Source organism: Lucilia sericata, unplaced genomic scaffold, assembly GCF_015586225.1.
Source record: "Lucilia sericata isolate MDLA Ls3-8-SP2 unplaced genomic scaffold, ASM1558622v1 Contig000797F_arrow, whole genome shotgun sequence".
Lineage (NCBI taxonomy): Eukaryota > Metazoa > Arthropoda > Insecta > Diptera > Calliphoridae > Lucilia > Lucilia sericata.
In genome coordinates this window covers 110,644-132,702 of record NW_023994789.1, presented here as the reverse complement: position 1 = coordinate 132,702, position 22,059 = coordinate 110,644, and the positions used below count along the sequence as shown (strand labels likewise).

At 37.4% G+C, this 22,059-nt stretch overlaps 1 protein-coding gene across 11 annotated transcripts in view; it reads left to right on the top strand.

Annotated features, from left to right (window-relative positions):
* LOC119608138 (smoothelin-like protein 2) overlaps positions 1-22,059 on the top strand; it is a 74,737-nt gene that overhangs the window by 23,841 nt on the left and 28,837 nt on the right. For 7 of the 11 annotated variants that reach the window (XR_005231795.1, XR_005231794.1, XR_005231796.1 and 4 more), the window contains 4 exons: positions 5,365-5,707; positions 5,774-8,380; positions 8,438-8,791; positions 9,621-22,007. Coding sequence is in view for 8 of the 11 variants with exons in the window: in XM_037962426.1 (XP_037818354.1) it covers positions 5,365-5,707; positions 5,774-8,380; positions 8,438-8,791; positions 9,621-22,007 (15,691 nt within the window). In the remaining 3 variants the exon portion in view is untranslated. Of the gene's footprint in view, positions 1-5,360; positions 5,708-5,773; positions 8,381-8,437; positions 8,792-9,620; positions 22,008-22,059 lie in introns of all 11 variants that reach the window. The other 4 variants (XM_037962427.1, XM_037962423.1, XM_037962425.1 and 1 more) reach the window with 4 other exon arrangements.

Sequence of the window (22,059 nt, the reverse complement as noted above, 5' to 3'; positions counted from 1 at the left end):
TTTTACTTACCAGTTATCAATGAGAAAATATTTATATTATTAATTTATATATAAAATAAAATCAAGTATATTAGATAGAATGAAAAAAAAAAAAATTACGTGTCATTTTTTTTTTTGCACAAAACGCGCATGACGTAATTTCTAAATGTATTTTTAAGTTTAGCTTTTGATTTTTATATTTTTGTTATTTTATTTTCTATATTTTGTTGATTTGTTTTCGCTTCTTGCTGGAGGAGATAACCTGATCTAAAACAAATGAAATTTTTAATGAACCCGCCATCACCACCACCAACAAAACCGGCAAACTGCTTAATAACGTCTATGACGAGTTTGTTTTTTTTTAGTTTAAGCCAAGTTTGTCTGTTTTTATTTGTTGTGAAAATAAATAAAATTTTTTATTTCAGTTTAGGACATTAAAGAAAGATGATATCTGAGGCTTAGAAGAATAACAGCTCGTTGAATTCTAGGAATTATTATTTGTAATATTATAACAAATTTCGTTGGAAGTTTGTAAGTAGTTCAGTTCTAATTCATTTCTAGTTCAGTTCTAGTTCAGTTCTAGTTATGTCCTAGTTCAAGTTCAGTTCTAGTTGAGTTCTAGTTCAGTTCTAGTTGAGTTCTGGTTGAGTTCTAGTTCAGTTCTAGTTGAGTTCTAGTTCAGTTCTAGTTCAGTTCTAGTTCAGTTCTAGTTCAGTTCTAGTTCAGTTCTAGTTCAGTTCTAGTTCAGTTCTAGTTCAGTTCTAGTTCAGTTCTAGTTCAGTTCTAGTTCAGTTCTAGTTCAGTTCTAGTTCAGTTCTAGTTCAGTTCTAGTTCAGTTCTAGTTCAGTTCTAATTCAGTTCTAGTTCAGGCTAGTTCAGTCTAGTTCAGTTCTAGTTCAGTTCTAGTTCAGTTCTAGTTCAGTTCTAGTTCAGTTCTAATTCAGTTCTAATTCAGTTCTAGTTCAGTGCTAGTTCAGTTCTAGTTCAGTTCTAGTTCAGTTCTAGTTCAGTTCTAGTTCAGTTCTAGTTCAGTTCTAGTCAGTTCTAGTTCAGTTCTAGTTCAGTTCTAGTTCAGTTCTAGTTCAGTTCTAGTTCAGTTCTAGTTCAGTTCTAGTTCAGTTCTAGTTCAGTTCTAGTTCAGTTCTAGTTCAGTTCTAGTTCAGTTCTAGTTCAGTTTCTAGTTCAGTTCTAGTTCAGTTCTAGTTCAGTTCTAGTTCAGTTCTAGTTCAGTTCTAGTTCAGTTCTAGTTCAGTTCTAGTTCAGTTCTAGTTCAGTTCTAGTTCAGTTCTAGTTCAGTTCAGTTCTAGTTCAGTTCTAGTTCAGTTCTAGTTCAGTTCTAGTTCAGTTCTAGTTCAGTTCTAGTTCAGTTCTAGTTCAGTTCTAGTTCAGTTCTAGTTCAGTTCTAGTTCAGTTCTAGTTCAGTTCTAGTTCAGTTCTAGTTCAGTTCTAGTTCAGTTCTAGTTCAGTTCTAGTTCAGTTCTAGTTCAGTTCTAGTTCAGTTCTAGTTCAGTTCTAGTTCAGTTCTAGTTCAGTTCTAGTTCAGTTCTAGTTCAGTTCTAGTTCAGTTCTAGTTCAGTTCTAGTTCAGTTCAGTTCTAGTTCAGTTCTAGTTCAGTTCTAGTTCAGTTCTAGTTCAGTTCTAGTTCAGTTCTAGTTCAGTTCTAGTTCAGTTCTAGTTCAGTTCTAGTTCAGTTCTAGTTCAGTTCTAGTGCAGTTTTAGTTTAGTTCCAATACAGTACTAGTTAACTTCTAGTACAGTTCCAATATGGTTCTAGTTCCGTTCGATTACAATTCCAATACAGTTTTTGTTAAATTCTAGTTTAGATTCTGGTTAAAGTATAGTTCTAGTCAATTTCTATTCTTTAGTTCAAATTTGAAAAAGTTCGTTCCCCAATCTCCCTCTTTATACAATCCTCACACAAAATGATCTAAACCTAACTTTTTACTTGCTTTTATCAATGTAAATGTCAAATATTAATAGCAAATGTTACTGCTTTTGACACACGCTGAATAAATCATTTTTAATTGAGTAAATTATTAGATTTGAAAAATTACAAAATACTCTATTCCCCAAATTAGTAAAATCGCCCATTGTACACGTCGAAATAGAAATAAACTTCACACCACCAAAAGAAACATACAGCAAGCATCCTATAGTCAGTCATCAGCAAACGCGATCATCATCATTAACCAAATATGTTTAAATTCTTTTTGTTTTGCTGGATTCTAATAAATCACCTTAAATAATGACGTGACATTTCGAGGTCAAAATCACGAAAAAAAAAAATATTTTTTTTGTGAATAAAACTCTAATTTATGATTTTTTAACAAAATTTAATTGCACTAAATTTTGATTGTTGTTATTGAAAGTAAAAACCATAAAAATAATAATAATTGTTGCACACTTTTAGTCCACAAACAAATAAAATAATAAAAAAACACGCACAAACACACTTAAGCTGTTTGTCGCACACTCTCAGCAAATAATAGCAATTCCCAACCATTTTTTTTTTTAATACAAACAACAACAAAGCAACAACCACCTGTTTTTATATAGCCATCCATTTTTATAACAGTGATGACGAGATCACGTCATCATTTTATTGTACTTGTTAACGTTATTTTTTCTCCTCTCTCTCTCCCTTATAAATTATACCCTTCTCCTGATTTCCCACTCTGTTTTGCTAATTTCTATTTTTTATACTGTTAGAAATTTGGATCATTCTTGCAAAATTTAATTGTTTTAAAGAGCAAATAAAGCATAAAGTAATAAAATTGAATAATTTAATAACAATAATAAAAAATAAATTAATTTTGTGTGTTTAGAATGACCTAAACCTGGACTGAAAGTGAAATTAATGATGATTATTTTAATGATAATATTGTGTATGTACGTGCTTTATATTTTTCTATAGAAAATTATTTTTTTTTTTGTGGGCGATCGCTTGTAGGTATTATTAGCGTGTCTGGTTTAGGAGGACGCCTTCTAAGCTATTAGCATTATTATTGTTATTGTTATAATTGTATTACTTTTTTGTGCAAAATTTTAAATATTCGAAAATAATCCGATTTAGTTTTAAAAGAAAGATTTATAGACCTCAACCTTTTTGGAATATTAAATATTGTGGTAAAAAATGTTGCAGACAACACAACTTACTGGTGTCTTCTTATACTATAGCGAATGTTGTCTACAACTATAGTTATGGATCGATGATGATTTCTCTAGATCTGACATAAGCAGAGATTGATTTGATATTAAGAGAGTCCGCGAGAGAGGACCTGAAACCTTGTTCACAGATCCTTCGAGTATAGCCGTCACTCGGGTTGTTACCTTGACTTTTGAGGCCTTAGTAGTTACCGAATCAGGGGGTTTCATCGGCGTTTTGCCAATAGGGGTTGAGCTGCTTGTGAGGCTAGAATATAGACTAGACTATAGACTAGACTATAGACTAGACTATAGACTAGACTATAGACTAGACTATAGACTAGACTATAGACTAGACTATAGACTAGACTATAGACTAGACTATAGACTAGACTATAGACCAGACTATAGACCAGACTATAGACCAGACTATAGACCAGACTATAGACTAGACTATAGACTAAACTGTAGACATAAGCAAAGATTGATTTGTTATTAAGAGAGCTAGCGAGAGAGGAGCTGAAATCTTGTTCACCGTTCCTTCGTGTATAGCCATAAATGGGGGGTTGTTACCCTTGACTTTTGAGGCCTTAGTAGTTACCGAATCAGGGGGTTTTCATCGGCGTTTTGCCAATAGGGGTTGAGCTGCTTGTGAGGCTAGAATATAGACTAGACTATAGTATAGACTAGACTATAGACTAGACTATAGACTAGACTATAGACTAGACTATAGACTAGACTATAGACTAGACTATAGACTAGACTATAGACTAGACTATAGACTAGACTATAGACTAGACTATAGACTAGACTATAGACTAGACTATAGACTAGACTATAGACTAGACTATAGACTAGTCTATAGACCAGACTATAGACTAGACTATAGACTAGACTATAGACTAGACTATAGACTAGACTAGACTAGACTATATACGACTAGACTATAGACTAGACTATAGACTAGACTATAGACTAGACTATAGACTAGACTATAGACTAGACTATAGACTAGACTATAGACTAGACTATAGACTAGACTATAGACTAGACTATAGACTAGACTATAGACTAGACTATAGACTAGACTATAGACTAGACTATAGACTAGACTATAGACTAGACTATAGACTAGACTATAGACTAGACTATAGACTAGACTATAGACTAGACTATAGACTAGACTATAGACTAGACTATAGACTAGACTATAGACTAGACTATAGACTAGACTATAGACTAGACTATAGATGTTTTGAGATACTTCAAAAATAAATTATACGGCAGCTTTCCAAACTATATTTCGGTTGACTTAAATGACGTATGAAAATGATATAAAAATATTCACGATTAAATAAATAAATAAATAAATATTTTAATCATGACTGGATTGACTTTAAACAATAATAAATAGATTTTTCACTCTCTAGGTATTTTTGTTTAGGCTTTATCATATTTAACTCACGACGAAAAGTATTATCAATATAATTTATATTTTCGTTAAAAAAAAAACCAATGAGCAATCTGAACAATCTACCTTAATCCTCGATAATTGCTCATAATACAAAGTTCTAAAGTATTAGAAGTAAGGGTCTTATCATTAAAATTTAATATTTTTTTTAGAGACAATTTGTAGTCATAATAAATTTTTGTACAAATTCTGGAAATTTAATTTGATGTTGTCATACTTAAATGAAAGATTAAATTATATGTTTGATTTGATAACAAAAGAACAGGGTTTTATGGTTGATGTATAGCGTCGTCGTTTTATGTACATTGTTGAGGTTTGTGTTTTCATCATTTATTATGTTTATATATAATTTGTCAAAAATATACCATGAAAAAAAAAAAATGTAAATAACTTTTACCACTTCAATGTTAAATTAAATAAAAGTAAGACAAATAAACAAATTTTTAAATTAAAAAAACAGTCAGGAAAAAAATAACAACAAAACATTATTGTTATTAATGATATCACCATATAAAAATACTTAAATTTGTTTTCTTTTCTTTTTCTCATATTTTAACTCTTTGTCTTGCTTGCAATTCACCATAGAAGTGTGATAATTCGTTATTGTGAAAAGCAACACATTCCTAAAATAATAACAATATTTGCAAGTCAATAAGAAGGAAATACTGGTAGCCCTGCTAATAGCTTCTGAAAATAATTAACAAAAACGATATTTAGATTAAATTCCATTACTTTTATTAATTTCTCTTCCTCATATTGTCTCTTTAAAGTGGCAGCAATCTGAAGACGCTGGTCGTAAAAAAGAGATACGTTCGCAATTGTACAAGTTACGTGAAACGCGTTTAAGAGATCTATATCAAGGCGATATAATGGCTGATAATAGCGGTTTTGGTAAAGATCCTTTGGCCACCAGTCATGGTGATGCTTTGGCCGATCAAAGTTTCCAGAGTTTGAAATCGAAGGAAATAAGAGATTCTTTGTCGCCCACTGAAATGAAATTTCAATCGATGGCTCTAAATAATCCCAATACCACGGGCTGGAATGTACAGTCCTCGAAGGAAGTAAGTCCTGATGGTAGAGGTTTTAGAGCTGAAACTGTTGCCACCACTGATGGTAAGTATTTCAATGTCCAATGTCTCAAACATTAAACAATATATAATTTCCTTTACCCTCAACTAGGTGTGGAAAGCATTAACGGTGGCATAGCCGAGTTTAAGGGACGTAATGAACAACGTTCCAGTGCTCATCATCAGGGTGACGATAAGAATTTCGTTAAGAAGGCCATGGAAAGTTCCAATTCTCATTTGCAAGAGAAAGTGGTTATTGGTGATGAAAATTCGGGACGCACGGAAGTGCGTACCAGTTCTTCCAAATCCACTTCTTCTTCTCAGGTTTTCCAATCCTCCTCAAATGTGGAATATGATGATGGTTTTCCCGGACATCAAGCTCAACCGCAAAAATATCTAATGGACTCCAATCGCCCTTATCAACACGATGTCCAACAGCAGCATCAGCTAGAACAACAACGTTTGCTCGAAGAACAACGCCGTTATGAGCAACAATTCCAACAGCAACGTCAACAGCATGTAAATCAGCAAGAACGTCGTACTACCGAACAATTGTCGACTACACGTCAGAATACCGAACAGAAAAACACTTCGCAAAATGTTCAAACTCAAGAGACGCACGAACAGAATAAACGTTATGTTGACATGGATAAAGCCTCACCCGAATACCAACAACATGTGCAATATCTTATGCAACAGCCTGGTGAAATCATCTCGAATACTGTGGAATATCCCAAACCAAATGTCAAGATGATCACCACGGTGAAACGTTTACCTGACGGTACTATCGTACGCAATAAACGTTACGAGACCGAAGAGTTGAATCCCACTACTCCCTCGACTCGCACTACATCGACTGCAACAAATCAAACCCAACCAAGACGTGATAGCCAACAGCAACCTTCACGCAATTATCAACCGGATTTGGCACCCCATTCCCGACCCAGTCAGGATATGGTGGATAGTAGCAATACCTCACGCTATGTCCAAGACACTCATACAGATGATGTGGAAACGAAATTTTCCTCCATCAAAAAGTCCAGTCATAAATTCAACACTGAAAGTACTTCGGAAACCATACAAGAATTTGATGATCGTTATCCTCAGGGGGGTGAACCCTCAAATCGTCCAAAACCTGTAACTAATGACTTCAGTACTCATGGTTTTCCTTCGGTTAGATCCAATAAGCCTACACAGGAATATCCTAATGAACGCCCTCATACTGAGCGTCCTACACAAGGTTATCCCTCCCAAGGAGCTCCTGCAAAGCTAACTGATGCCATGGTACCCCATTATCCCGATGCCACTGATAACATTACGGAGCGACGTGTGCCCACTAAAGATGGTGAAGTGATTATTGTTAGCTCTGAAAAGAAACGTAACTACAAAACGTCCAGCAACTCCGAACGTATAGTGGAAACCGAACATGTTATACGTGATGATCAACAATATCAACAGATACCCGACAAGAGTCAGGACTATACAACTCATGGCTTTCCCTCGGCCAGAGAACCAGCCGGCCAGCAGCCAAAAAACTATCCCAGTGATAGACAAATGCAACCTCATGAACAGGATTTTCCCTTGGATAAATTTTCACCCGGCCCTCGAATAATAAAACACCGTTCATCACCCCATGGTGATGACGATGTGGTAGTGGTGAGTTCCCAAAAGTCTCGCACCGCCAAGCATAGCACCAACACTGAACGTGTTATAGAGCATGAGATAATCAGAGATGACCAGCCAGTGGGTTATCCACGCATACAACCCAATGCGGATAATAGTCCTTACAACTATACAGTGACCACACCAGGTACTCCTCAGCCCGAATTTCCAGGTACTCCTAGAAAGCCTAACAATGGGGATTACTCCACTCAAGGATTTCCTTCGGTAAGAACACCGGGACAAGCTGCTCCTGGCGATCATGAACCTTATGGTGATTATCCAGCGGGAACTCCAAAAACTCCAAGTAAAGATTATTCTACACAAGGATTTCCATCCGTGAAATCGCCCAGTAGACCAGCTGCAGGTTTACCCTCAAATCACAATCAACACCCTGGCCTATCGAGAGGATCACCAAGTCACGAACATCCTACCCAGGGATTTCCTTCGGTAAGAACACCTACAAAAGGTACACCAACTCAGGGTTATCCCTCTAATGTAGATGCTGGTAGACCTAATGGAACTGTTGAACAACCAAGAGCAACACCAACTTCCAAAACACAACCTAGGACGCCTTCGCCCAATAAATATAAAACCCCCACTAGCACTGTACGCGAAACCACTGAACGTGTTATAAGAAAAGAGAAAGAGGTAGATTCAGCTCATCGCGCCTTTGCTGCTTCTTTGCGCAGCTCTTCACCCATTGACCATGTTAGAAGGGACAGTTATACAACCGATTCTCATACCAGACATACACCACGTTCCAGTGTTTCTTCCACTAGAACTTTTAAACGTGATATGCGCGAAGGTTCTCATGACAGTGCACCCTCGGAAACGAGCCGCATTAGCACTACCACCATAACACGCAACACTCCACCACGTACGGTAGGCGGTAGGACCGTAGTAACCAAAGTGGTTACCACCAAAACAAATCAGGGTTCCAATGACACACTCAATGTGACTTCGCCACGTGCCACCAAGTCTCCCTCACCCGGTAAGACCGTTACCACCACCACAACCACTAGGACTATGACTTCGAAAGATGTGCCAAAAGTCACAGGTACGCATACAATTTCTAAGCAAATGTAAAATTAAAAAAAAAGTGGAAACTATATAGGTTCTCCAGATAACCAGCATACTCGTATTACTACTACTACCAACAATATCGATACTATATTTCCTATTAACGAAACAACACCACCACCTCCACTAACTACTACTATCACAAAAATCAAGTTTTCCGATAATCTTAAGCAACCACACAAACCAAAAACCAATATCGATAAAAAGAATAAACCAGTGCTAAGAGCTACCACTCCCTCAACCGCTTCTGTTGGTGTGTTGGAAGAAGTCATAGAACCGCCTTGCATTAAAAAACATTATTATTTGCTTGGTCCGTCCGATCAACTACAAGCGCAATCACAAACAAAAACCTCAACGTCCCAAACATTTAAAAATCCCCCGATTTCTGGTAAGACAAGAAGTTTACTCCTTAAACCACGACCCACTAGAAACTAAATAATAGTTTTTTGGCTCCCTTCTCACTTCACCACACTACACCGGGGGAGAGTAACCTATAGTTTTGAATTGCTTGGTTAAAGATAATTGCACCATCTGCTAATCCTAAGAATGGAATCTAAAAACTTGATAAACATACACCAACACTCTCATAATAATAACTATCTATCTCTTTGTATCTCTCTCTCTATATCTCTATCACAAACTTTTTTTATGAAATGCCTCAAAAAGCCTTGGATATTTTAAGAATCTCTCTCTCTATTGTATAACTATTCTATATACTTTATATAAAAATAAATTATGTAAAATGATCCTGGAACCTATTTCTATTTTTAAATTACGCATTAAGCATGGTGGCATGATGACATTAAATCCTTAAAAAATTATTAAATTTACTAAAAATGTTTTGTATATTTATACTTATTAAGTTCTAAACTAACTTCACCTATTGTAGTGTGTACTTAATTAATCTGAGAAAAATATTTATGTAAATGTATTTAATTAAAAATTTTATAAAATTATAATTAATTGTTCTGAGTAAATAACACAAATAAAAAATAACCCATAAAAAAAAACAAAAATCTATTGTAGTTGTAATTCTTTATTCATTTGCTATTTCGACTAATGAACGATTAACCAAAATAGTTTAGCTCAACGAGCGAGTAAAATTAAAATTTTATTCGATTGTTGAATATTAAAAAAAAAACATAAACTAGTATAAAATAGTAATATTAATAGAGTGGTGGCGAATTGTAATTGTGTGATTAAATTGTGTTCAACAGAAAAATCACCAACAAAAAAACCACAACCACCAGCACCCCGTAGTAGAAGTAGTACACCTTCATACAATAGTAGAAAACCACCAACATCTGTGATGACGGATGATTATGATGATGCTGATATATTAAAGACAACATCACCATTATCACCATCATCCAGATCTAGAACACCCCAAAAAATTGGCCCTAATGATAATGACAAACCACAAGATGATTGGCAAACGCCCTCTCAGCCTGATAACGATGAGCGTAGAACTGTGAATAGAGAAACAACATTTGAAAAGGATGACCGTGTGCCTCAACAACCACGTAAACCTAACTATGAACAGCCCAATGTTGAATGGGTTATAGTTGATGATGTCGACGACTATGATAACGATGATGACGATAATGATAGTTTTGCTCCCGAAGTAGTTGATTCTAAATTGAATGTTAAGAAAACCACTACAAAATTAATAACACAAGAAAAACAAGTTCCCTTAGCTCCGCAAAGGAAACCAAAATCCACCACCACCACGACTGTTATTACCAAACAATCACATACTCTGCCATCGAAAACTCAAACTAAACCAAACGACAGAACTCCTTTAAAAACCAAACCACTGGATTCGAGAACTCCTCAACCAGCAAGACCTCAAAAACCTTTAACAGATTCCAAAAGTCCAGCCACCAGAACTCCCTTAAAAACTCAACCCAAAGTTGTGGATAATAAACAAATAACAAAAGCCCCCAAATCTTCAGTGCCCTCATATACTTCACCTCTTAGAAGGCCTGTGCCCAAGACCACTACTGAAGAAACAACATTAAGAAAGAATCTGAAAACTTCACAGGTAATAATGGAGAAAACGAACACACTTATAGAGGCGGAAAAGCTTAAACGTAAACCTCAAAGTCCAGAGCGTAAACCAAAATCACAGACACCGGGTTATAAAATAACAGTTACAGAGGTTACACAAAAACGTAGCGCACCGGGTAGAAAACCACAGGATACTGATGAAGAACCCATTCAAAGTAAACCCTATGAAACTGATGATGAACCTATTTCAGGCAGACCCAGCTATAGAAAACCTCAAGGTAATGATAATGAACCTGGTTATATAAGACCTTCGGATACTGATGATGAACCTCATCAAGGTTCACCAGATTATGGGAAGCCTTATGGTATCGAGGAAGAGCCAAATCAATATATTCCAGGTTATGGAAAGCCCCAGCAAACTGGTGAAGAACCTGTACAAAAACCTCCTGGTTTCAGAAAGCCTCATGATGGTGTTAATGAACCTAGTGCTCCAGTTTACGATGAACCTATATATGACACTCCTGCCACTGGAGATGAACCAAATCAAGCAACTCCTGGTTTCAGAAAGCCTCAAAATATTAACGAAGAACCAAATCAACCTACAGCTGGCTATAGAAAGCCTCAAGAACCTGGTGATAAGCCAAACCAAGAGTTCCCATCTTTTAGAAAACCTCAGGATACTGTAGAAGAACCTAAGAAAGGTTTTCCAGCTGTAAGAAAAGCTCCATCACCTGGTTTCAAACGGCTACAAGATACATTTGATGAACGATCTCCAGATTACAAAAAACCAGTAAATTTTGATGATGAACCCAATCAAGATTCGCCTAGTTTCGGAAAGCCTCAAGGCCCTAAAGATGAACCACGTTATCGTGTTCCTGGCTATACAAAGCCCCAAGGTGATGATGACGAACCCAATAGACCTGGTTACGAAAAATCTCAACGAATTATGGAAGAACAAATTACTATAACAGAAACTTCGGAAGAAAGATATCCAGAAGGGGAAGCACCCAAACGTCCAGATAACAAACAAAATCAATATAATCCCGATTTTTATAAACCTAGAGATACTAACGAATTCCCTCAGCAAGGTAAACCATTTAATAGGAAACCTCAAGATGGTGATTATGAACCTGGCAAACGTACTCCTTATGATAGCGATGAACAACCTAATCGAGGTACAAGAAAGCCTCAAGATACAGATGACGAACCAAGTCAATTAACTCCTGGCCATAGAAAACCTAATGACCAAGAGCCTAATCAAAATTATCCCGGCTTTAGACAGCCTCTATATAAAGACGATGAACCAAATCAAGGTATTCCTACTTTAAGAAAGCCTTTGGAAACTGATACTGAACCTAAGGAAGGTTTGCCACATTACTTGACTCCTCAACAGGTTACCCAAGAGGAAATAATTATTACAGAAACATCTCAAAAAACATATCCTGGTAAAGAAACTCCTCAAAGACCTGTGAGTAAACCAGGACAACCTGGATCTAGAAAACCTTATGACTTGGATGATGAACCTCATACACCTGGTTATGTAAAGCCAGCTGAAGAACCAGGCTACAGAAAACAACCGCAGAAACCAGAAACTAAACCAAAATATTCTAGACCAGGCGATAAGCCTTTAGAAACTGATGACGATGAATGTATAACGGAAAGTATTACAACTTCTCAGAGAACCGTGGCCAAACATATACAGAAATTTGAAACAAATTTGAATAAAAAGTCACCTAAACCACAAACTAGAACTAAATCTCCTACAAAAAAAGAATTACCACAAACTCCGAAAAAGACAACTAAAACACCGCTTAAAGAAACTTCGCCTACACGACCAGACACCAAACCTACAGTGGGAAAACCTCGTTCAGATAAACCTTTTGAAACCGATGAAGATGAAACATTTGTAGAGACTAGTGAGTTTCACATAAACACTACCCAGAAACGAATTGTTTCTGAAAGACAAATTGTGGAAGAAGAAACCACATATCCTGGAAAACAGCCTCAGAAACCAACAAGAGAAGTTTCTCCTACAGGAAGTCAAAGGAAACCAGGTCACAAAATCTTGGAAGAGCCTGAAGATAAACATCCTAAAACTCCTAAACATGTTTCGCCCACAAGAACACCACAGAAACCTAATGATAAAAGTTTCCAAACTTCTTTAAAAACCAAACAAGTCGTAACGGAGACAACATTGCAACAAATTGCTGATGAGTATCCTGATCAAAAGACCCCAAGAGGAATTTCACCAACACGAAACTTAAAGAAACCTGAGGAACCCTCTAGTAAGAGACCATTATCTCCAAATAAAAATGTTTCCCCCACTCGTTTGCAAAAACAACCAGAACCAAAATCTCCAACAAAACCAACAGATGGAAGACCTAAGTCTCCAAGCAAACATCTTTCTCCTACAAGATCACAAAAGAAACCACTTGAAAAAACTCCCTTAGATGATGATCGCTACACAACTACTTTGCAAACAACAAAAATTGTAAGAGAAATAATAACTAAAGAAGTAGAGGATGATGAGGAATATCCAGAGGAAACGCCTAAAGATGATAAGCCAAGAGATACAGAAGACGATGAAACCTTCATAGAAACTTCTGAATATATTACAAACTCTACACAAAAACGTGTTGTAAGTGAAAAGCAAATCTCTACAACAGAAGAATCATTACATCCTGGTAGAAGGGCTCCTCAAATTCCAGCACAAAAGAAACCTGGTCAAAAGTTACCCGAAGAACCTTCTAAGAGAAGAACACCATCTCCTACCAAACCAATTTCTCCTACACGTACACAAAAGAAGCCACATCAAACGATTCCCGTTGATGATCGAACATTTAGAAAAACTTTGCGTACTACGGAAACGGTAACCGAATATCCATCTAAGAAAGGTGACAAGCCAGAGAAAACTAAACCAAAAGAAGGAAAACCATATCCAGACCAACCTTCAGACACTGAGGAAGATGAAACTGTTACTGAAACTAGTGAGTTTGTAACCAAGTCCACAAATAAACGTATAGTTACCCAGCAACATATTCAAGAGTTTGAAGAGCCCCAATACCCTGACAACAAATCGCCTACAAGAGTATCTAAATCACCAACAAGAGGAGTTTCTCCCACTCGTAAACAACCTGGTCAACAACAACCAGAAGAGAAATTTAAAGAACCCACTTTTAGAAGGCCTCAATCTCCAAATAAACATGTTTCTCCTACAAGAACTCAGAAGAAACCAACCGAAAAGACACCTCTGGATGACGAAGAAACTTTTACAACCTCTTATACAACAACAAAAATAGTAAAAGATAAGGAATATCCGGAAGAGAAATTCCCCTCTAAGAAAGGTGACAAGCCAGAGAAAACCAAACCTAAAGCGGGTAAATCACATCCAGACCAGCCTTCTGACACTGAGGAAGATGTACTTGTCACTGAAACAAGTGAGTTTGTCACTAAGTCCACAAATAAACGTGTAGTTACCGAACAACATATTCAAGAGTTGGAAGAATATCCTGACAACAAATCGCCTAAATATCCTAAAAGAGTTTCGCAGTCTCCAACTAGAGGAGTTTCTCCCACTCGCCAGCAGCCTGGTAAGCAACAGCCAGAACCCACAGGTAGAAGACCTCAATCTCCTAGTAAACCTGTTTCTTCTACCAGAACTCAAAAGAAACCAATTGAAAAAACACCTGAGGATGATGATGAAACCTTTACGACCTCGCTTACAACCACAAAAATTGTAAAGGAATATTCACCTAAAGGTCTTAAACCTCATTCGGATAGACCTATAGATGAAGACGAAACATTTGTGGAAACCAGTGAATATGTTATTAAATCTAACCAAAAACGTGTTATTAATGAGAAACAAATTTTGGAAATTGAAGAGTCATCATACCCAGATAAAAAGTCACCTAAACAAAAACCTGAAAAGGATAGTAAATCTCCAACTAGAGGAGTTTCTCCTACACGTACTCCGAAGCGTCCTAGCCAAAAGTTGCCCGAAGAACCTACTGGCAAAAGACCCTCATCACCCACTAAACCAGTCTCACCAACACGTAATCAAAGGAAACCTATTGATGACACTAAACCTAAAGATAAACCTTTAGATACCGAGGAAGATGAAACATTCACAAAGACCAGCGAACGTTTAATTAGCTCCAAGACACATATGGTAGGAGAAAAAATAACATTTGAATTTGAAAAACCTAAATCACCAACTAGAGGTGTTTCTCCAACACGCACTCAAAAGATACCGGGACAACAACTACCAGAAGAACCCGACTTCAGGGAGCCTACTGGTAAAAAACCACAATCTCCTACGCGAACTCAAAAGAAACCAGGTCAGCAAACACCAGAAGAACCCAGTGGTAAACAGCCTCAATCTCCTACACGTACTACAAAGAAACCTATTGATAAGGACGACTCTTTCAAAACAACTTTAAGAACAACAAAAACTGTTACTGAACAGACAACAAAGTATGTTGATGATGAAGAATATCCAGATGAAGAAACTCCATATAAAAAAGGAGATAAACCTAAAGAACGTAAACCTTACTCTGATAAACCATCTGATACCGATGAAGATGAAACAATTACAGAGACAAGTGAACATTTCATAAGCTCGAAAACTTGCAAGGTAACTGAAAATGTAGTAGAGGAATTTGAAGAACCAGAATCACCAACCAGAGGTGATTCACCCACACGTACCCAAAAGAAGCCAGGACAAAAAATGCCAGAAGAATACTCTAGTAAAAGACCTCAATCTCCTACACGTACTCAGAAGAAACCTGGACAACAAACACCCTTAGAACCTACTGGTAAAAGGCCCCAATCTCCTACACGATCGCAAAAGAAACCAGGGCAACAAACACCCGAAGAACCTACTGGTAAAAGGCCACAATCTCCTACACGTTCCCAAAAGAAACCCACTGATAATGACGACATATTCAAAACCACTTTAAAAACTACAAAAACTGTAACAACTAAGTATGTTGATGATGAAGAATATCCAGACAATCAAACTCCCTACAGGAAAGGTGATAAACCAGATACCAAACCTAAAGAACGTAAACCTTACTCTGACAAACCTTCTGATACAGATGAAGATGAAACAATCACAGAGACAAGTGAACGTTTTATAAGCTCGAAAACTTGCAAAGTAACTGAAAGTTTAATAAAGGACTTCGAAGAGCAGAAATCACCAACAAGAGGAGTTTCACCCACACGTACTCAACAGAAACCAGGTCAAAAACAACCAGAGGAACTAGATTTCAAGGAAACCACTGTCAAAAGACCTCAATCACCTACGCGTACTCAAAAGAAGCCTGATCAAACAACTCCTAAAGAACCAACTGACAAAAGACCACAATCTCCTACACGAACTCAAAAGAAACCAACTAAAGAGGATGAAACCTTTACATCGACTTTGAGAACTACAAAAACTGTAACAGAGAAAACAACGAAATATGTCGATGATGAGGAAAATCCAGAGGAAATAAAACCAAAACAAGGTAAACCCTATTCGGATAAACCTTCTGAAACAGACGAAGAAGAAATCTATACAGAGACAATTAGATCAACAACCTCCAAAGTAACTGAGGAAACAATGCCAGAATTTGATAGGCCAAAATCCCCAACAAGAGGTGTTTCTCCCACACAAAAAAGACCAGGTCAAAAATTCCCTCAAGAAGCTGAATTAAAGGAACCTACTGGTAAAAGACCACAATCACCCACACGTAAACAAAAGTTGCCATATCAAACAATGCCTGAGAATGAGCAAACTTTCACAGAAACTTTAAGAACCACAAAAATTACAAAGGAAAATGTAACAAAAACTTTTGAAGACGAAGAATTTCCCAAACAGGAAAAGCCTAGACAACCAGGTTTTGTAGAACCTATAGAGAAACGTCCTAAATCTCCTAAAAAGGATTTATCGCCTTCAAGGCATGGAGTCATATATGATGATGATCAGGCATTTACAAAAACTGTAAGAACTACTAAAACTGTTACAGAAAAAACCACTGAAGATACTCCTCATGGAGATGAACCAAGACAAGCTAAACCTAAATCCTACAAACCTACAGAAACCGATGGAGATAAAGAAAAAGAAACATTTATGCAGACTACGGAGTTTGTTATTAAAACAACGCAAAAACCTAAGTACCCAGAGGAACCAAGGGAAGGTTTTGAGAAACCAAGAGATCAACGTTTCATACACACCAGTGATTTTATACGTGGTGAAAAACAAACTTTAGAAACGGAAAAGGAGCTTTTATATTCCAAGAAACCAAAAGGTTCACCGTCATCACCAACTAAGGAACGTAGTCCTAGTCCTAAAGGCCCTAAAGATGGTACAAGAACGGTAAAGCCAAAAGATCGCAAAGATTCACCAAAACGTAGTCCAAGTCCAAAAGGTCCCAAATCTACACCTGTAGATGATGAGACTTTTAGAAAAACTTTGAGAACCACTGAAATAGTTACCGATAAAACTACAAAAACTAAGGATGGTAAAATAAAACCAAAAGATCGTAAACCTGGCCAAGTTAAGCCCACAGATACGGACGACGAAGAAACACCTTCAGAAACAGAGGAGTTTTTGATTGAAACCTGTGAAACACATTATGTTACGGAAAAAAATGTTACCTCAGAAAACGAAGATCAAATATTGTCCACTACTTTGGTTAAATCCAAGCCACAAAAACCACAGGAGAAAGAACCTGGAAAACCGGTTAACAAACCCTTCACTTCCACTTATGTAGAAACTGTTGAAACTATTGAAGGTCAAACTTATCCCGAAGATATGGAACAGAAGCCATATACAGCTCCCCTAGAACCCTGGCTAACTAAAGAAGTTCCCAAACGCCCCACCAAGGTCACTGAACAATTTATTGAAACAGAACGTTTACGCAAGGAAACACCAGATGGAGCATTTATTTCAAAAACCACTGAACCTACATCACCAACAACACCTACCTTTAAGAAAAAGGGTGCCGGACGAAGTGATACTTTTGAAGAGCGATGTCGTCAAATTTTAGGCATGGATACTTATGGTGATACACCGGGAACTTTCAAAAAACAACCCGATACGGAAATTGAGAAGGAAAAGACGAAAGAGTTTAAAACAAAGGAGGAGGAAGATTTAAAGACCTCAGCCGTATTTCAGGTTAAAATTGAAGATTGTGATGAAGATGATGAACCTTTGTCTATAAGTAGTGTCAAGAAAACTTTACACAAACAGATTCATACAAAGGAACAAAAGGAGCCTTTGAAAGAGGAACCCAAGTCTACTAAACCATCCAAAGAAGAACCACAATCTACTAAAAAACCTGTTAAAGAACCTAAATACCCTAAAGATGATGAAAATGAATTTGTAGAAACTATTACAGAAACTACAACAACGATGCATAAGAAAACTCCCAAAACTAAATCTATTGATGAAACTGAGCCCGATTCGTCAGAACCCGAAATTGTGGAAGAAGAACAGTTTATGGTTATAAATAAAGAAACCAAAAAATCGGAGGTCAAAATAACTAAAAAATCCTCCCCCTCAACCTCACCACGTTCAGTTTCACCCACTAAGAGTGTAGCTACTCCTCGCTCTGCCTCACCTACTAAGCCAAAATCTTCACCTCGAAATGAATCACCTTTAAAGGAAACACCAAAACGTAAACCCAGTAAAGAGACACTGGAACCTAAAACAAATAAAAAATCTCCACAAAAACCTGACAATGATACTAGCACCACCATTAAGGAACGTTTAAGATCCTCGACACGCAAAACCAAGTCACCGGGCAAACAAGATCAAGTAGATGGCTCGGACTCATCGCCCGAGCACAGTCCTACTCGCCACACTGAACGCAGAAGATCTAGCAATATTTCCGTTACTACGGAAATAATTATTGAACATACTGATTCGGATACACCCAATAAAAAGGAAAAATCTCCAGTTCCTAAGAAGACAAAAGATTCTGTGTTCAAGGAAATTATAGATTCCACCGTATTGCCCGAAAAGTTAACACGACGTATGCCAGTAACGGAACGCAAAGAATCTGCTCCTGTCCATAGAGTTACTAGCAGGGATAAGGATTCAAAAATGTCACGCTCTACTAGCGAAAACTTGATTAAGGTTAAGAAACCCGAACCACAATCTCTTTCACCAAAAACGACACCTAAAACCACGGATCACCGCAGACCCAATAAATGTTTTGCCACCAAGAGCATCAATTTAAGTGCCACTGATCGTTTGGTTAATAGTGAGGATATGGAAAATGTTATCATTGATATACAACATGCTAAGAGTTCACGTGAGCCTTCACCGGATAAAATTGTACCCACTCCTGTACCAGCTCATTTGGATACTGGCAAGCCTAGATATCCCGATGTAGTGCAAGAACCAGAGGATGATCAACCACGCAGAAAACCACAAGTTAAGAATATTCCCATATTTGAAGAGGAAAGTAATGCTTATGTAGGCTGTCATATTACCGAAGTAGAGAGAACCCATAAAACTACTTATGATTCTTTGGATTATGAAGAACAAATCTTAAATAATCCAGTAGTGGAGGCACCTCCCAGTTTGGATTATCCTAGCTTAGATAAACCAACTTATGATGAAAGTTTGTTAACAGTACATGAAAAAGTTTCCAAATTTCAAAACATAGCCGAAGAGGTAAGCAAACCTAAGGCCTCTGAACCATTCCAAAGGGAATTTGATGATAGCCACCCAGTACCCCAAGATGATGAATGTCTTTTGACCATCAATGAAAAAGTAGAAAAATTTGTTAAAACTTCGGAAACCAAGATTAAATCTGCATATGATTTAGACGATGAGGATGAAGAATTTGCCAGAAATGAACATATTTATACTACCGTCAAATTGGCTCCTACAGCTCCTCAAAAGTCACCCGAGCTAGTACGTACCATATCAAGACATATTTCTCGACAAACTGAGCCCGAATCCGAAGAACAGCCTGAAAATGTTTATCCCTCAACAAGCCGTAATGATGATTTCGTGGAATGTTTGGTAAATAACAAAAAAATAACTAAGGAATTTGAGGTGAGTCATCATCAACAACAGCAGCAACAGCAAAAAACAATTGAAACAACATTAAAAACAGCTGAAAAATACCAACAACCTAAAGACCATGATGACGATCATGACGACGACGATGAGTTAATACCTCATACTGCAACACATACAACCATGATCGAAGAGCGTCGTCAGAAAGACATTTTGAGCAGACCATCGGTATTCGATAGCAAAAACAAAAAACCCATTACTACAACAACGACATCGAAAACTCCATTAAAGTGCAACAAGTCACCCGTTAAAGATTCAGAGAAATTACGGCCAGACAACAAGTCACGCACAAAGCCAACGTCCGCTGTTACCAATACATTAACAGAAACAACGACCACGATAACAACAACAACAGCCAACAAACAACCAAAACAATCGCCTCAACGTAAAAACTCTGACATTGATTACGAATTGCGCGGTAGTGACGTTGAAACGGGAGTAAAAAACATTATCACAAAACAAACAAAGGTTTACAACAGCAGCGGCAGCAGCACAAAAACTAATGACTTGAAAAAACAACCAACTACGACGACGACGAGTAATAAAAAACCAGAGAAGAAACACATGCCAGTACGCTTAACACCAGCAAAGAATACAGACGAATATGATTTGAGTGCGGACGACGACGACCATGAAATGATCATTACCTGTGATGAAACAACAAATATTGACTTTGAAACTCAGGTAGTAAACGAAGATTTAACTCAAGCAACAAGCAGAAAAATTCCTTTAACAACCCCGCACAAAAAACAACCAACATCACACAGTTCTACCAACTCATCGCCAACAGATCAGACACTGAAACCGAAAACAAAAGAGCACGTAGAAAAATTAACCGAAAGAAATCCATTAAAACCTAACACTGTCACTACCACCAGTATTAAAACATACGAACTTGTGGAAAGGGCTGATGATATTGATGAAACTGTTCTAGAGCCAACACAACAAAAGAAACCTTCTTCATCGCCTCAGCCTAGTAAAACTACTAAAATGTCTACAACTACCACGGATTCGGTGGCTGCTAGAAGAAGCTTATTTGAGAGCAACCATAGCAGCCCTTCTTCAACTCCTACCAAACGCACACCCTTGACCAGTCCCATGAGCGGCCGTAGACCTTCTTATATGGATCATACAAAAAGTTCTTTGGAGCACACCAGACGTGATTCTTTGGAAATAAATAAAACTAATTATTCACGCAAACCTTCACACCCCGAAGAGGAAGGTGTAGATCGTAATTCTTTGGTGAAATTTGATGTGCCTCAGGGCAGACGTGCTACCACACCAAGAGCTACTTCTGTGAGCGAAGATATTAATGTAGAGGAAATTTTTGATTTAGAGGTTTTGGAAAGATTATTGGAAACGGTGCAGTCTTATGAAATCAGACGTAGAATTAGGGCGCAAATAAGATTGATTAAGAAAAATCAAAAGAATGAATTGATTAGCAGTACCACAGAAGTAACCACAAAGACCATTAAGACTAGCACGAAAGGCAGTGAAGAACCGGATACTGTAACAACTACGAACAAGAAAACTAAGCCTGAAACGAAAACTACAACACAAACTGTAAGTAAAGATGCTGCTAGTCATATAAGCAGCAGCAAAAAGGAATATATATTCGAGGAGCCTTATATGCCAACCACACGAAGATCTCCTAAGCCCAATCGTTACCCATATGAAACGGAAAAGGAGTCCTTGCATAAGCCAACACGCAGTCAAAGTCCTCAACCTGCCGTGTGCCGTAGAAATGCTGAACATGAACGTCAATATGAACGCAGTCATCACAGTCCCGAACATAGCCAACACATCGAAGTGGTAAGAGAGTATGGTTCACGAACCACCAAACAACAATATTACTATAAGGATGAAGAGGAGCTAGAGCAAGTGAAAGAGATTAGACATGAAACTTCACCAAGCCGTAAATCTCCTTCACCCACTAGAAAACCACATTCCATACACTCATCGCCCGAAAGACGTAATGCTAGTCCAGAATCTCATAAACCCTTAAAAACAAACGAACGTAGTCGTAGTCCTCAAACTAAGGCTCCCCAATCGACTCGAGTAACTAGCAGTCATAGTCCCGATAGTAAAACTTCATTATCCACCACGGTGCGCAAATCTTCAGCCACTTATGAGCAACAGGAGACAATGAAAACTTCTAGCACTAAACCACAAACGAAACGTATAACCACAACGACTACTACAATAACGAAATCTAAACCAGAAAATAAGACACCCGTTTGGGCAGATCGTAAAAATATACTAAAGGCTCCCAGCAGCAACACCCCAACACCCAAAAAACCCAGCAACTCTACCCTAGACTCTAGAGCGGGTTACACGAAAACCATTAAATCTACCACCAGTCAAAAAATGTCCAGCAATAAATCATCCTTTGTGGAAGATGATTGTGTCACCTCTAGTTATGGCATAGGACCAACCGATGAAAATGGTTTGCCACTCTTTGGCATCAGGGCTTTGAAAAAGAAAAAGCCCACCGTGGAACCCAGTGAAACAACAGAAGGTAAGAGGAAATCAAGAATGTTAATTTTAATACCACTAATTTTCAATATCTT